The sequence below is a fragment of the Symphalangus syndactylus genome, chromosome 18 (assembly GCF_028878055.3).
Source record: "Symphalangus syndactylus isolate Jambi chromosome 18, NHGRI_mSymSyn1-v2.1_pri, whole genome shotgun sequence".
NCBI classification, from domain to species: Eukaryota; Metazoa; Chordata; class Mammalia; order Primates; family Hylobatidae; genus Symphalangus; species Symphalangus syndactylus.
Window position 1 is genome coordinate 88,117,870 of NC_072440.2, and position 17,422 is coordinate 88,135,291.

Genomic DNA, 17,422 nt, shown 5'->3' on the forward strand with positions numbered 1-17,422 from the left:
GCACTCCAGCCTGGGTGACAGTGAGACTCTGTCTCAAAAAATAATAATAAAATAAAATACAGAAATAAAGTGCTGACAGAAAAAAACTTTTACCCTAGAATAGTATTATCCAGAAAAAAAAAAATATCCTTCAACCATGAAGGAGAAATAAAGACCTTTCCAGACAAAAAAAAGCTGAGGGATTTCATCAACACCAAACCTATCCTATATGAAATGCTAAAGGGAGTTCTTTAATCTGAAAGAAAGGGATGTTAATGAGCAAGAAGAAATCATCTCAAGATACAAAACTCACTGGTGATAGTAAGCACACAGAAAAGCACAGAATAATACAACACTGCAATGGTGGTGTGCAAACTACTCTTATCTTAAATAGAAAGACTAAATGATGAACCAATCAAAAATAATTACAACTTTTCAAAAAATAGATTGTATAATAAAACACAAAGAGGAACAAGAAGTTAAAAAGCAGGGAGACAAAATGTAAAGTTTTCACTAGTTTTCTTTTTGTGTGTTTGTATATGCAATCAGTCTTAAGTTGTCATCAGTTAAAAATAATGGGTTACAAGATAGCATTTACAAGCCTCATGGTAACCGCAAATCAAAAAACCAACAACAGAGTTACAAAAAATAAAAAGAAAGAAAGCAGGCCAGGCGCAGTGGCTCACACTCCCAATGCACACAGAAACCAATACTATGGCATTAGATTTTTGAGAGAAGAAAGGCCTTATTACAAATCAAACAACAAGCCGGGTGCAGTGGCTCACACCTGTAATCCCAGCACTTTGGGAGGCTGAAGTGGGTGGATCACCTGAGGTCAGCAGTTCGAGACCAGCCTGACCAATATGGTGGAACCCCTTCTCTACTAAAAATACAAAAATCAGCTGGGTGTGGTGGCATGTGCCTGTAGTCACAGCTACTCGGGAGGCTGAGACAGGAGAATTGCTTGAACCTGGGAGGTGGAGGCCACTGCACTCTGACCTGGGCGATAAAGCAAGACTCTGTCTCAAAAAAAGAAAAAAAAAAAACTACAATGAGATATCATCTCGTCCCAGTTAAAATGGCTTATATCCAAAAGTCAGGCAATAACAAATGCTGGCAAAGATGTAGAGAAAAGGCAATGCTTGCACACTGTTGGTGGGAATGTAAATGGGTACAACTACTATGGAGAACAGTTTGGAGGAGCCTCAAAAAACTAAAAATAGACCTACCACATGATCCAGCAATCCCGCTGTTGCATACATACTCAAAAAAAAGGAAATCGGTCTATTGAAGAGATATCTGCACTCCCATGTTTGTTGCAGCACTGTTCACATTAGCCAAGATTTGGAAGCAACCTCAGTGTCCATCAACAGATGAATGGATAAAGAAATGCACAATGGAATAATATTCAGCCATAAAAGAATGAGATCCTGTTATTAGCAACAATATGGATGGAACTGGAGATTATTGTGCTAAGTGAAATAAACCACGCACAGAAAGACGAACATCATATGTTATCACTTATTTGTGGGATCTAAAAATCAAAACAATTGAACTTATGGAGATGGAGAGCAGAAGGATGGTTACCAGAGGCTGGGAAGTGTATTGGGAGGGTAAAGGGTAAGTAGGGATAGGGTTAATGGGGACAAAAAAAAATAGAAAGAATGAATAAGATCTCGTATATGATAGCACAACAAGGGGACTATAGTCAATAACACTTTAACGTACATTTTAAAATAACCAAAATGTATAACTGGATTCTTTGTAACATGAAGAATAAATCATTGAGGGGATGGATACCTCATTTTACATTATGTGATTATTATGAATTGCATGCCTGTATCAAAACATCTCATGTACCTCATAAATATATACACCTACTATGTACCTACAAAAATTAAATTTAAAAATTAAAAAAAAGGTATCAAGACTCCTATTCCTATAGTAAGCAGAAATCTGCTGTCATTGGAAGACAGACAGGAAACTGCCATCCGAGAACAACCACAGATACAAGGTCAAGTTTGGCTGCCACAAGCATAAGAAAAAGGAACCTCAGGAAAGTCCTGCTCCTGAGGCCTAAGCACATAGGGCTTGTCTAAAACTGAAGCTCCAAGAGAAAAACATAGGATATTCCTCTGCCTCCACTAGGAGCCTTGCAATAAGCAACATGCAACAGCAGTATACTCCCATGGGAGAGGGAAGAGCATGGAGAGAACACCCCTCTACTTCTATGATGCCAGCTTGCATGGATAGCTGAAAACTGAGGAAGGAGCAGAAACACTTGAGAAAATCCCTCTGGCACCCCACCCCCACTCTAAGCACAAGGAAAAGCAGCCTAACCACTGGAGGTATTCCAGCCTGTGATGCACTAAAGGTAACAATAGCAATAGCAATACCCAAACCCAACTCAACTCCAACTAGATAAGGCTAATCCTCCACACTAATGCTTGACAGGAGAAGAGGCATATCCATTTCTAGACATAAATACTCCACATACACCATTCTTTTACATCAAATATCTGGCACTCAATAAAAAATTACAAGACATGCAAAAAAAAGCAAGGCAAAACAAGCCATTGGCAAGAGATAAAGCAATCAAGAGAACTAGATTCATAAATGACCCTAATGTTGGAACTACCAGATAGGGAGTTTTAAATAATTAATATGGTGAAGAATCTAGTGGAAAAGGTGGACAACATGCATGAACAGATGAAGAATTTCAGAATAAAAACTATCTAAAAATTCAAATGGTAATGCTAGAAATTTGAAAATCATGATATCAAAGATGAAGGGTTCCTTTGATGGGCTCTTCAGTAGACAGGACACAGCTAAGGAAGGACAGTGAGCTTAAAAACAAGTCAGAAATCATCTAACTTAAAAACAAATAAGGAAAAAAAGAGTGGAAAAACAGAACAGAGTAAGAGCTATGGCACTGTGAGACATCAAGTGATCTAATATACATATAATTGGAGTCTCAGAAGGAAGAAAAAAAGCAGAGAGAATAGGAAATAAGGCATATTTGAAGTGATAATGGTCTAGAATTTCCCTAAAATAATAAAAGACATAAAACCACACATACGAGAACCTCAGAGAACATTAAGATAGAAAGAAAAAAACAAATATAAACAGATCACAATCTAGCTAACGAAAACGAAAGAGAAAGAGAAAAATCTTGAAAGTACCCAAGAAAAAACAAACATCACATACAGAAAAACAAAGATAAGAAGTATAGATTTTTCACTGAAAAATGAAATTTTCAGAGTGAGACTCTGTCTCAAAAAAAAGAAAAATGATAATTTAAAAAAATCATAACTATGAAAAATTTTATATCAGTCTCAAGAATTTTCAAAGTCCAAAAGGTTCTATAATTTCTAGTATATTAACCATTACCTTCTCCTTTTACAAAATTCACTTTCTATGTATCTTGTAGGCAGTTTCAGCCACTCGTTTGGAGTCATAAAGTGCCTTGAATTAGAAATTTGTGGGAATTTGGAATGCAGCTGAGCTTTCTCAACTTCTTTGAATTCCTTTATTGAATATATTTTGCCTGTAGGAAGAATAAAAATCTAAATTAACATCCTTAAATGCATCTGCCATTGCTCTTGGGCTATGAAATCACATAACAATTAGGAACTAAGTACCAGTCTCACACTGAAGAAGAGTTCTTTTTTCATTATCCTTGTCATATTGTGCTTTTTTCAAGGGGTCATGAAATGGTGGGATGGTAACCTACAAGAGAAGCACTTGTTTAAGCACTGAGTTGTAAGTCCGAGTAGTAAACATTTTCAGTCTATTCTAAGCATCCACATATGGATGGCTCTTATGCCAGAAGGGTAAATAATATGGTATTTACAAATAGCAGGCTTACCATTATATTTATTTAATATATTACAAAGAGATGGGGGTATATCAATACCTCTCTTAAGGCCCTCCAGTCAAAGAGACAAAGTTAGCTCTTGTTTCAAAATGTGGGTTCAATCTTCAAAAATTATTTTGTTATCATATGTTCCCAAATTTAAAAAATTCCTTTCCCATGCACAAAATAAAAAATATATCCATATATTCATCTTAATCCCTAACATTGATAATCAACAACATAACTAACATTACTCAAAACTTAACCAAGTTATTCAAAATATAGATCATTTGTGAGCCAAGGTATGGAAGCACTGAATCTATGTTAATGGCCAATATTATCAATATCAAAATGACAGTTCTACATATGAAAACAGGATTCATGAACAGCAACATTCACCATTTAGGCCTAGTCTGTGAAATTCTACCACAAGCTTAAAAGGTCACCCATGTATCTTTCTCATGCTCATCAGGCTAGTTTTTCAGGGGTAGTTACAATACACATCATGACTATTAAACGGTGATCAGACTGCCCAGTATAATTTTGCTTTTACAGAAGTTATTAAGAGTGCTACTCATAAAATATTAAGAAAATATTAACTCGCTATAAAAAGGAACAAAAACGCAGGGCACGGTGGCTCACACCTGTAATCCCAGCACTTTGGGAGGCCGAGGCGGGCGGATCACAAGGTCAGGAGATCGAGACCATCCTGGCTAACACGGTGAAACCCCGTCTTTACTAAAAATACAAAAAATTTAGCCAGGCGTGGTGGTGGGCACCTATAGTCCCAGCTACTTGGGAGGCCAAGGCAGGAGAATGGCATGAACCCGGGAGGTGGAGCTTGCAGTGAGCCGAGATTGCGCCACTGTACTCCAGCCTGGGCAACAGAGTGAGACTCCGTCTCAAAAAAAAAAGAGGAACAAAAAAAGGTACTATCATTTTCAGGTATTTGTATGTGACCTATTCATATATGAAGAGCAGATCAAATTTTAAATGACATTGGACTCTGCTGCTGCAGAGTTATTGTGTTCCTTTGGAGGTGTCAGAGCCTTGCTTTTTCACATTTCTTGTGTCCTTACACTGACATCTGTGCATCTGGGGTAATGGAGGCTTCTTCCTGTTTTTTGGATTTGCTTCCTTAGGGGAGGACTTTTTCCTGGAGATGTGTCTATGGTGTTGGATGGGTAGGACACTTTGGCTTTGATCCTGGGTGCGTGCAGCAGTATAGTCTCCATATTTCTTTGGCTGCAAACAGCGTCAGTGGTGTCTGTTTTCCTCAGTGGCTTAGGGTACAGTTGTTGGAGGCTGTGGTGAGGCTTTGCGGGGGATGGGGACACTAGGAAGGCCAGTCCCCAGCCTCAGTGGAAGCAGTGGCAGGCTAAGGGTGCCTGTCCTTGGTCCTCAGAGCAGTATACAGTGGCACCAGTGTTACGGGTTCAGGTGGGCCAGTTCTTGGGTCTCCAGGTGGCTTGCTTGGGTGCATGCAGTGGCCATGGTTGGCCAGGTGGATGGGCAGGTTCTTGAACCCCTGGGCAGTGGTCATGTCGTGGGCAATGGCAGTAGCAGTGACGAGACAACCCTTTGTCTCCAGAGTGGTCCACACGGGTGTTGGCAGTGGCTGCAACAGGCTGGGTGGGCCAGTCTCCAGACCCCCAGTTGGCGCATGCCAGAGGGTGCCAGCTGTGGTGGTAGCAGCAAGCTTGTGGGCTCTCGCCAATGGTGGTGGATGGGGCAGGGCGATCCCCCAGCCCCCTGCAGAGTACTCAGGTGGGGGTGCTGGTGGCTGTGCTGTGGCCCTGCTGCTGTGGAGGGTGGGGTTGCTTTCAGTGGCAGCAGGCATAGGCAGGCAGTTAGGGAGTGTATGTTTCAGCCTAGGTGATGCTGCAGGTGGGACCTGTCCTCTGGGCGCAAGAAAGTGAGCTGTGGCCCCCGTGCTGAGGTCAGCAAGGTTGCTGCCAGCTGCTCACACCTCAGCCCTCTCCATCTCCGGGCAGCCCCCGTGTTAGTCTCAGGGCCGAGCAGGCTGCCTCACCTCCCTCTCCTTCCTCACCTTAGATGTTTCCTTGTCACTTCTCTGTGGAATTCCAGTGTTCCTCTTAGATGACGTGTTCCAAGTACAATTTTCTACTCGCTATTTTGGTTCTTCTGTGGAGGAGGTGAATGTCAGATGCCTCAAGCCAGTCATCTTGAAGCTCTCTGACAGGGTCTTGCTCTGTCGTCTCATCCAGGCTGGAGTGCAGTGGCTCACTGCAGCTTCAACCTCCTAGGCTCAGGCCATCCTCCCACCTCCACCTCCCGAGTGGCTGGGACCACAGGTGTGCGCCATGTCCAGATAGTTTTTAATTTTTTTTGTAGAGACAAGTCTCCCTATGTTGCCCAGGCTGGTCTTGAATGCTGAGTTCAAGCCATTCTCCCACCTCTGCCTCTAAAGTGGTGGGATTACAGGCATGAGCCACCGTGCCCAGACCAAATTTTAAATTTTAAATTTTAAATTGAAGATAGAAACAAAGAACAATCTAAAGTTTTATCGACAATTAAAAGTCCGGAGACACCTATCTCTACTGACAAGCACTTGTACATCATAAATGGAGGTACTATAACCCAGTGGCTCTGAAACTATTTTTTTTTTTTTTTTGGAGACTGCTGCCTAGAGTGCAGTGGCACAATCTCAGCTTACTGCAACCTCCGCTTCCTGGGTTCAAGCGATTCTCCTGCCTCAGCCTCCCGAGTAGCTGGGATTACAGGTGTGAGCCACCACACCCAGCTGAAACTATTTTATTTCAAAACATTGTTGTTGTTATATGCAAATAACTTTTGTGTATATGGCTTAGATCTATTGATATTTAATATATTAGAAATTAAAGCCGGGCGCGGTGGCTCACGCTTGTAATCCCAGCACTTTGGGAGGCTGAGGCAGGCGGATCACGAGGTCAGGAGATCGAGACCATGGTGAAACCCCGTCTCTACTAAAATTGCAAAAAAATTAGCCGGGCGTGGTGGCGGGCGCCTGTAGTCCCAGCTACTCGGAGAGGCTGAGGCAGGAGAATGGCGTGAACCCGGGAGGCGGAGCTTGCAGTGAGCCGAGATTGCGCCACTGCACTCCAGCCTGGGTGACAGAGCGAGACTCCGTCTCAAAAAAAAAAAAAAAAAAAAAAAAAAAAGAAATTAAAACAGAAAATTTTAAATTGCTTAATTTTAAAATAATAATAATACGCCTATTATGTTTAACATATCTTTCTATGAAAAATAACTCTATTTCCTGAAACAAAGAATGAGAAGAGTAACATTGTTTTACATTTTTGTAAACTTCTTTATGTCTTGCTTAATAGAAGACCGGTGGATTCTCATATCTGCTTCTGCAAGCAATCTGTTGAGATTTGTTGTTTTAGTTGTCGTATATGAAGAAAATCCATATAGAGATATGTAGCCGAAAAAGGTAGGAGTGGCCGGGCATGGTGGTTCATGCCTGTAATCCCAGCACTTTGGGAGGCCAAGGCGGGCAGATTACGAGGTCAGGAGATCAAAACCATCCTGGCTAACACGGTGAAACCCCATCTCTACTGAAAAAACAAACAAGAAAAAAATTAGCCGGGCCTGGTGGCGGGCGCTTGTAGTGCCAGCTACTCGGGAGGCTGAGGCAGGAGAACGGCATGGACCTGGGAGGTGGAGCTTGCAGTGAGCTGAGATCGAGCCACTGCACTCCAGCCTGGGTGACAGAGCAAGACTGTCTCAAAAACAAAAACAAACAAAAAAAAAAAAAAAAAGAAAAGAAAAAGGTATGAGTATTTTAACAGCCTTTTTAGATCATTGTGGATATTTGTTTTTGATACTATACCCAAACTCAGTAAGAGGTAGTTTCTTAAAGGTTAGTTATGATGTGGAATCTGAAACCATATCCATGAATTTTTCATACTCTTCTACTAAGTCCATTAGTCTATCTTGCACTTCGAATGAATCTTTTTCCCATGCGTAATTTTGTAACATTTGGGGGAAAATTGGTTCATGGAGTTATGCAAGATCTTCCAAATGTTTGTACATTTCATTACTGAATATCAAAGAATCACATTCATTAATATCAGTACCAATTTCATGAGTAAGGTCTTTTGAGTATTGGGATACTGTCACACTTCTGATGGTGAATATGAGTTTTGCAAAATTCCAAATGTTTTGCTTGAAAGCCCACCTTTTATCATTGGCAACAAATACTGTCAGTAGTTTTTCTCAAAGTGACAAGCTGACTTCATTCATTTTCCAGAAAATATCTGCCAAATACCCAAGACTTATTAACCATAGTTTGTAAGTCATTCTTTCCAGTAAAAATGGTGTTTCATGGAAGAAATAAAAAAAAGCAGCCAGTTCAGCTCACAATTCAAGCAATCATCCATATTTCAGTATGCAGCAGAAGTGCTGTACGCATACTCCCATTTCATCACAAAGAACATCTAAAAGATGTGTATTGAAGGAGGAAGACTTAGTAAAGTTAATAATTTTTAAGTAGAGCTGCACAACACACATGCAAAGAAATGCTGAAGATCCATCTGAAGGGAAGGAATCAAGCCTCTATGTTCCTAAAGTCAGATCTGTCCCACTCCCAGGAAAGGAAGACAGACAGGGTCATTTGGGTTGGTCTGAAGCCAGGTGCTCTGGGCCATCTCAAGCCCTACTGTTGAAAGAAGAAGCAAGATGAACCTTTTCTGTACTGGGGAAATTGAAAGGGGGAAAGGAGATAATGTTGGATATCTCCACTTGATAACCCAGAATTGAGAATAAGGACAAGCTTACAGACTCTGCAGCAGCTCAGGAGCAGGGTCTGGGAGGTGCCAGGTCCATAAAGAGTACAGAGCAGGACGCTAGAAGCCCAGCCTGCAGAGCCTACCTGAGACGCTCTCAGGTGGAGTCTCTGCCAGACATGGGCAAGGACCTGGATCTGAAGACACGGATTACCAATGCTGGGTCTACAAATGGGGCCAGCACCTGAGCCACAGCATGTGACCACAAGGAATAACAACCATAGTACAACCTGGGCCTGGGATCAGTGATGTGCCCCACCAAGAACTGGGAGGCTGCGGGACCATTTTGTAGGATGACAGAAGGCCACAGCATGACGGTACAACTCAAGGTTGGATACCTCCAAAAACAATTAATATTGGACTTCTCACTGATTTGGACACGTGAGGGCCAATACCAGTTCTAATAAAACCTCTCTAAAAAGAGTAAAAATTATCCCCTAAATACCATTTTAAAAAATGGTATCTAGGCTGGGCATGGCGGCTCACACCTGTAATCCCAGCACTTTGGGAGGCCGAGGCGGGCAGATCATGAGGTCAGGAGCTCAAGACCAGCCTGACCAACATGGTGAAACCCCGTCTCTACTAAAAATACAAAAATTAGGCCAGGCGTGGTGGCTCAAGCCTGTAATCCCAGTACTTTGGGAGGCTGAGGCGGGCGGATCACGAGGTCAGGAGATCGAGACCATCCTGGCTAACACGATGAAACCCCGTCTCTACTAAAAATACAAAAAAATTAGCTGGGCGTGGTGGTGGGCGCCTGTAGTCCCAGCTACTCAGGAGGCTTGAGGCAGGAGAATGGCGTGAACCTGGGAGGCGGAGGTTGCAGTGAGCCGAGATCACGCCACTGCACTCCAACCTGGGCGACAGAGCAAGACTCTGTCTCAAAACAAAACAAAACAAAACAAAACAAAACAAAACAAAAATTAGCCAGGCCTGGTGGCATGTGCTTGTAATCCCAGTTACCCGGGAGGCTGAGGCAGGAGAATCGCTTCAACCCGGGAGGGGGAGGTTGCAGGAGCCGAGATCGCACCATTACACTGCAGCCTGGGCAACAGAATGAGACTCCGTCAAAAAAAAAAAAAAAAGGTATCTATTTTATATGTGCAAGAAACCTTATTAACAAATAATTTGTGTCACTAAATTCACTTGAATGCAATGCAATTATATTTTTTCAGCCATAAAATTTTTCTTTTTTTTTTTTAGACAGAGTCTCACTCACTGTTGCCCAGGCTGGAGTGCAGTGGCACTCAATCTTGGCTTACTGAAGCCTCCACCTCCCGGGTTCACGTGATTCTCCTGCCTCAGCCTCCTGAGTAGCTGGGACTACAGGTGCATGCCACCACACCTGGCTAATTTTTGTATTTTTAGTAGAGACAGGATTTCACCATGTTGGCCAGGCTGGTCTTGAACTCCTGACCTCAGGTGATCCACCCACCTTGGCCTCCCAAAGTTCTGGGATTACAGGCATGAGCCACTGTGCCCGGCTGCCATAAAATTTTTCTAGAGATCTATTGTACAATATGATGGCTATAATTAATAACAAGGTATCGTATTCTTGAAAATTGCAGAGAGAGAAGATTTTAAGTGTTCTCACTTAGAAAAGACTGGTGTTTGTGAGGCAATGTATGTTAATTGGTTTAGTCATTCCACAATGTGTACATATTTCAAAACAACATTTTATACAAGATAAGGCCAGGCACAGTGGCTCAAGCCTGTAATCCCAGCACTTTGGGAGGCCAAGGAGGACAAATCGCTTGAGGTCAGGAGTTTGAGACCAGTCTGGCACCCATCTCTACTAAAAATACAAAAATTAGCCGAGCGTGATGGCACACGCCTGTAATCACAGCTACTCAGGAGGCTGAGGTGGGAGAATCTCTTGAACCCGGGAGGCAGAAGTTGTAATGAGCAGAGATCACGCCACTGCACTCCAGCCTGGGTTACAGACTGAGACTCTATCTGAAAAGAATGAAACAAAACAAAACACCACGTCTGTGCTCTGCTATTTACAGGTGGGTGACTTTGACAAGTGACCTGAACCTCACTTGTCTCATCTGTGACTTATCTCACACAGTAGCAGCGAAGGTGAAATAAATGTGAAAAAAACCCTAAGACTTGGTTAATCCTTCAGTGCAAGGTTAATTCTACTATTAGTAACAGAATATCATGCAATGAAGAAAATTATATATTTATATTTTGACAAAGAAGCAAATAATAAACTATTTGGGGAGGGGAAGCCCATTATAAAACCAAATGTAACTCCATTCTTATAAAATAAAAATGTGAATATATACACACATATAGAAAGAAATCTGGATAGATATACAGAAAAATGTTAATGAGTTAACATTATAATGAGTTAATTCTGGGTAATAGAATTTTGGTTTTTTTATTTTCTTAATTTGAAAATCAATTTTCTCATTTATCTATCATGAAAATGTGTTACTTTTGTAACAAATTTAAAAGTCTGTGGAATTTTTAAACGTTACCTATTACCTAATCATTATCCAGTATTTTCCACTTTTACAGAGATTTAATTTACTTTGGCCTTTGGCTTTTTGTTCCTTTCTAAGATCGGGCGACGGGAAACTATGCTTAAAATGTTACTGCACTTTTAGGGAATCGCTTAAGGACTGCTCATGTATTAGGGCTGCTCAAAACAACCAAACACATAATACCAAAGTTAAAAAAAAGAAATCTACCCTACCTTCAGAAAATTGGGGTCCTTCTTGCTCATATAAAAGGGATCATACTCTTTTGGATCATAATGTTCGATAAATGCATTTCCCTATAGCAAGGAAATAAAACCATATACAAGAACAAGAGGTGCACAGTTAATTTTGAGTATATCAGGACTTGAGAGTCAAACACATAGTATCATTCTTATGCTTGAAAGCAGCATCAGTGACAAATGCAAAAGAAAGAGAAGGCTACATTTTAAATTTAATTTATTCAAGCAATAAGGTATAGTGAAGGAAGGAATCTACTTAAAATTTGTAAGATTTTAATAAAGAATGTTGGAACACTAAAAGATTTGGGAATTTGTTTTTAAATGCTTACTAGTCAAATATCTCAGATTTTTAAAAAATGCTAGAAGAACAGCTATATTTTAGAGCTTTGCAAATAATCAAGTTCCAGAACAAAAGAAAAATATGTCCTGAAACCAGAGTCCAAATTATTTATTTATTTATTTTGTAATTTTAATTTTTTTTTTTTTTTGAGACACAGTCTTGCTCCATCACCCAGGCTGGAGTACAGTGATGTGATCTCGGCTCACTACAATCTCCACCTCACAGGTTCAAGCGATTCTCCTGCCTCAGCCTCCCAAGTAGCTGGGATTACAGGCGCCCACCACCATGCCTGGCTAATTTTGTATTTTTAGGAGATTCAGGGTATCACCAGGCTGGTCTCGAACTCCCAACCTCAGGTGATCCACCTGCTTTGGCCTCCCAAAGTGCTGGGATTACAGGTGTGAGCCACGCACCCAAATTTTTTAACTTGATAATTAAAATTAATAATTACATGGGGAGGGCTGGGCGCAGTGGCTCACACCTGTAATCCCAGCACTTTGGGAGGCCGAGGCAGGCAGATTCCCTGAAGTCGGGAGTTCGAGACCAGCCTGACCAACATGGAGAAACCCCGTCTCTACTAAAAATACAAAATTAGCCAGTGTGGTGGCACATGCCTGTAATTCCAGCTACTTGGGAGGCTGAGGCAGGAGAATTGCTTGAAACCGTGAGGTGGAGGTTTGCAGTGAGCCAAGATCGTGCCATTGCACTCCAGTCTGGGCGACAAGAGCGAAACTCCATCTCAAATAATAATAATAATAACTACATGGGGAAAACACAGAAAAATGGTTATAATGTAGACAATTTAATCTTCCTTTTCTCTCCTTTCCAAATGTCCTGGGTTTAAGAATACTTTATGCTATTATATAACAGGGTATAGATGATACATATGTAGAGGGGACAGGGACAGACTGACTGGATGATTATAAATGAACAAAGATGACATTAGGTCTAAATCAACTGAAAAAAGCATCAAATGATCTCTTAGTACCTTTTTATTTACATGTCTTAAAAAGCCATCTAATTCCCCTTGCCTCCTTTTTTTAATCTTCTTATGTGAGCAAACTTTTTCTCTAATTTTCTTCTGAAGAGGATCTGCCACACAGTCAACCCATCTTTTATATAACATCTCCTTTCTTCTTGCATTTAAGAAGGCATGATGTTGTAAATACTCATCTAGTTCCTAGTAAACAGTAGAAGAAAAGACAAATATATTATCCTAAAGCTTTCTTGTTCTAAAATTTTCCAAAACTTAAACTTCGTAAGTTTAAATTACTCCTAAGAATAACCCACAAAGACATTTATTAATTCAATCATTTCTTTGGCTTTAACTTCTACTATGTGACATACACTCTGCTGCAAATAAGGAAAACACAGGTATTTGGGGCAACGTGCCTGCTCTCCCTGGGGAGAAAGACTAAAGAACAAATCAAAAGCAAGGCAAGGTGGCACGTGCCTATATTTCTAGCTACCTGGGAGGCTGAAGCTAGAGAATCGCTTGAGCCCTGGACTTCAAGGCTGCAGTACACTGTGACTGGGACACTGCATTCTAGCCTGGGCAACACAGTGAAAACCTATCCCTAAGAAACAAACAAAATCACAAACAGTGGGAGGAGGAATATGGCAGGATGTATATTTATATATGATGGATATATATATGGCATACTATAAATAAAATAACTGAAGACAGAAGACAGAAAAACCATTTCCTAGGTTCTTAAAAGATTCCCAGTTTGGTGGGCCTCAGAAATTTAAACAGGCCTACCATAAGACCCAACAATTCCACTCCTACCCAAATGAATGAAAATCCAGGACTCAAATAAATACTTGTATACCAACGTTCATTGCAGCATTATTCACAATAGCCAAAAGGTGGAAACGATCCAAGTATCCATCAACAGATGAACAGATAAAATGTGGTATATACAAACCACGTTTATTTATATGTGTAATATGGAATATTATTCAGCCATAAAAAGGAATGAAGTTCTGATACATGCTACAACATGGATGAACTTTGAAAACAGTATGCCAAAGTGAAATACGTCAGACACAAATGGACAAATAGTATAGGATTCCACATATATGAACTATCCAGAGTAGCCAAAATTCATAAAGCCAGAAGGTAGATTAGAGTGCCTGAGGTAGGGAGAAATGAGGAGTCACTGCTTATTGAATACAAACTTTCAGTTTGGAGTAAGGAAAAAGTTTTGGAAATAGTGGTGATGGTTGCACAGCATTATGAATGTAATTAATGACACCGAATGGTACACTTAAAATGGTTAAAGTGGCAAATTTTATATTGTGTATATTTACTTTTATATTGCATACATTGAAAAAAATGATTAATTTTTTTTCAAAGCCAAGACTCCCAAAGTGGGAGACATTTGGGCTGGGCCTTTAAGAATGAGGATTTAGGCTAGGTGTGATGGCTCACTCCAGTAATCCTAGCATTTCAGGAGGCCAAGGCAGGAGGATCGCATGAGCCCAGGAACTCGAGACCAGCCTGGGGAAAATAGTCGGACTCCATCTCTACAAAAAAATTAAAACCTGGCCGGGCGTGGTGGCAATCCCATGCCTGTAATCCCAGCACTTTGGGAGGCCGAGATGGGCAGATCACTTGAAGTAAGGAGTGCGAGACCAGCCTGGCTAATGTGGTGAAACCACGTCTCTCTTAAAAATACAAAAGTTAGCCAGGCATGCTGGCACGTGCCTATAATCCCAGCTACTTGGGAGGCTGAGGCAGAATTGCTTGAACCCGGGAGGTGGAGGTTGCAGTGAGCCGAGATCATGCCATTGCACTCCAGCCTGGGCAAAGAAGACTCCATTTCAAAAAAAAATTAAAACTTAGCTAGGCTTCGTGGCTCACACTTGTAATCCCAACTAATTGGGAGGCTGAGGCAGGAGAATCACTTGAACCCAGGAGGCCAAGGCCGCAGACAGCTGTAATTGTGCCACAGCACTCCAGCCTGGGTGACAGAGTGAGACCCTGTCTCAAAAAAAAAAAGAGTTATCCAGGAAGAAAAGGGATGGCAGAAAAAGAGGAAGAAAAACATTCTATGACAAACAAAAAAAAAAACTCTTCACTACAACTGACCTTCAGAAAAAAAAAAAGGCAAGAGCAAAGAGGCAAAGTGTAGCATAACCTAATCCAAGCGGCAAGTAGCCTGCAAAGAAGATGCTTGATTAGGCTACAAACTAATTCATTCTCACCAAACCTTCTCATCCACCTTTCATATAGCAAATAAAGTCATGTGACTACCAGGAAGAGCGTGAAATTCAAAATGAAAAAAATAAAATATTAAGAACCCTGAGAGGTCTGATAGGTCCAGTCCCTCCCTAACCTCTGGCCATAGCACACTTCAGCCATTCCCAATGTTAGTTCCTTTCCTTTTTAAACAACTCTAAAGAAATTTCTTAAAAATAAAAACAAGCTACCCACTCCAGTGTCCCCAGTGTTTAGTATACTTCACATGGATGTTCTTCTTGTCACATGAAGCCCATCTTGGCTCAGTTAAACCCTGTTCTATGTATATCTGAGTAATAATTAGTCAGTGTGTTCTGCTAACAGCTCTTAAGGATTAGCTCATTTGTAGTGACTGCTGAAACTCACTAAGACAAAGAAACAAGTGAGTAGAGGGAAATTTCTGTGCCTCTCTGCGAAGGAATTCCCACAAAGTATAGGAAGGGAGGAAGTCCATTAAAGCAATCTCAGAGATCCCTTAAGGTTAATTCCAGGTGCAAGGGAGTGTTCTTTTAATTCTTTTTTCCATATTTTCTAAATAGTTTTTATAGAATATACTACACATAAAAAGGAAAAACTACATTCAATTTTTAACTGAGATGCATTTTGTAGCCAATTCTTACCTTAATTACATAATTTTCTCTGTATAATATTGATTGAATAGTTGCCTCAGTATCTTCTTTAGCTAAGACCTGAAAGGACAGAATTAAACTTTGAAAAGAAAATCTTTAAAAACTATTAGTGCTATCTGGAATCATTATATTTAGCATGACAGACATATCCCTGGAAAGTTCTCTATGCATGCGGTTTGTCTCCTCCAAATCATATCATGGAGTGCTTTTTTTTTATTTTGAGACAGGGTCTTGTTCTGTCGCCTAGGCTGCTGGAGTGCAGCAGCACCATCTCGACTCACTGCAACCTCCACTTCCAGGATTCAAGCGATTCTCGTGCCTCAGCCTCCCAAGTAGCTGGGATTATAGGCGTGCAACACATGCCTGGCTAATTTTTGTATTTTTAGTAGAGACGGGGTTTTGCCATGTTAGCCTGGCTGGTCTCAAACTCCTGGCCTCAAGTGATCTGCCTGCCTCAGCCTCCCAAAGTGCTGGGATTACAGGCCTGAGCCACCGTGCCCAGCCCATCAAGTGCTTTTTAAACAGTATAAAACATAGATAATAACATTCAGGGCATGGGCAAAGACTTCATGACAAAAATGCCAAAAGCAATTGCAACAAAAGCCAAAATTGACAAATGAGATCTAACTAACTAAAGAGCTTCTATACAGCAAAAGAAACTATCATTGGAATGAACAGGAAACCTACAGAATGGGAGAAAATTTTTGCAATCTACCCATCTGACAAAGGTCTAATATCCAGAATCTACAAAAAACAAACAAGTTTACAGGAAAAAAAAATCAAAAAGTGGGCAAAGGATATGAACAGATGCTTCTCAAAAGAAGACATTTACATGGCCAACAAACACACGAAAAAAAGCTCAACATCACTGATCATTAGAGAAATGCAAATGAAAACCATAATGAGATACCATCTCACGCCAGTCAGAATAGCGATTATTAAAGTCAAGAAACAATACATGCTGGTGAGGCTGTGGAGAAATAGGAACACTTTTACACTGTTAGTGGGAATGTAAATTAGTTCAACCATTGTGGAAGACAGAGTGGCGATTCCTCAAGGATATTAGAACCAAAAATACCATTTGACCCAGCAATCCCATTTCTGGGTACGTACCTAAAGGAATATAAATCATTCTACTATAAAGACATCTGCACATGTATGTTTATTGCAGCACTCTTTACAATAGCAAAGATATGTAACCAACCCAAATGCCCATCAATGATAGACTGGATAAAGAAAATGTACATATACACCATGGAATACTATGCAGCCATAAAAGGGAATGAGATCATGTCCTTTGCAGGGACATAGATGAAGCTGAAAGCCATCATACTCAGCACACTAACACAGGAACCAGAAAACCAAACACTGCATGTTCTCACTCATAAGTGGAAGTTGAACAATGAGAACACATGGACCCAGGGAGGGGAACAACACACATCAGGGCCAGTCAGGGGCTGGGGGTGAGGGGAGAGAGAGCATTAGGACAAATAGCTAATGCATGCAGGGCTTAAAACCTAGATGACGGGTTGTTAGGTGCAGCAAACCACCATGGCACATGTATACCTATGTAACAAACCTGCACATCCTGCACTTGTATCCCAGAACTTAAAGTAAAATAAGAAAAATAAAAAGAAAATTATATTGACATGAAAATCTGAAAAAAAGAAGACAAGGATTTGAGGACAGTTATGATAGCTATGCTTAAAAATATGCTCATAATTAATGAATAGAAAATCTTAGCAGAGAACAGAAATGACAAAAAAACCAAGTGGAAAATACAGTTCTTAAATTTGAGAAATAAACAAACCTCAATGGTTAGCAGCAGATTAGAGATGACGTAAAAATAGTCAGTG

The 17,422-nt window shown here is 40.7% G+C and overlaps 1 protein-coding gene across 17 annotated transcripts in view; it reads right to left on the minus strand.

The window, feature by feature from the left end:
* The window catches only part of LOC129468325 (protein FAM228B), a 127,519-nt gene that overhangs the window by 52,343 nt on the left and 57,754 nt on the right, over window positions 1-17,422 (minus strand). For 13 of the 17 annotated variants that reach the window (XM_055253744.2, XM_063623946.1, XM_055253728.2 and 10 more), the window contains 5 exons: window positions 15,558-15,626; window positions 12,682-12,873; window positions 11,330-11,410; window positions 3,621-3,708; window positions 3,370-3,526 (listed from right to left, as the gene is read on the minus strand). In XM_055253744.2, coding sequence (XP_055109719.2) covers window positions 3,370-3,526; window positions 3,621-3,708; window positions 11,330-11,410; window positions 12,682-12,819 — 464 coding nt within the window. In that variant the 5' untranslated portion in view covers window positions 12,820-12,873; window positions 15,558-15,626. Of the gene's footprint in view, window positions 1-3,369; window positions 3,527-3,620; window positions 3,709-11,329; window positions 11,411-12,681; window positions 12,874-15,557; window positions 15,627-17,145; window positions 17,167-17,422 lie in introns of those variants that run through there. The other 4 variants (XM_055253743.2, XM_063623948.1, XM_063623951.1 and 1 more) reach the window with 3 other exon arrangements.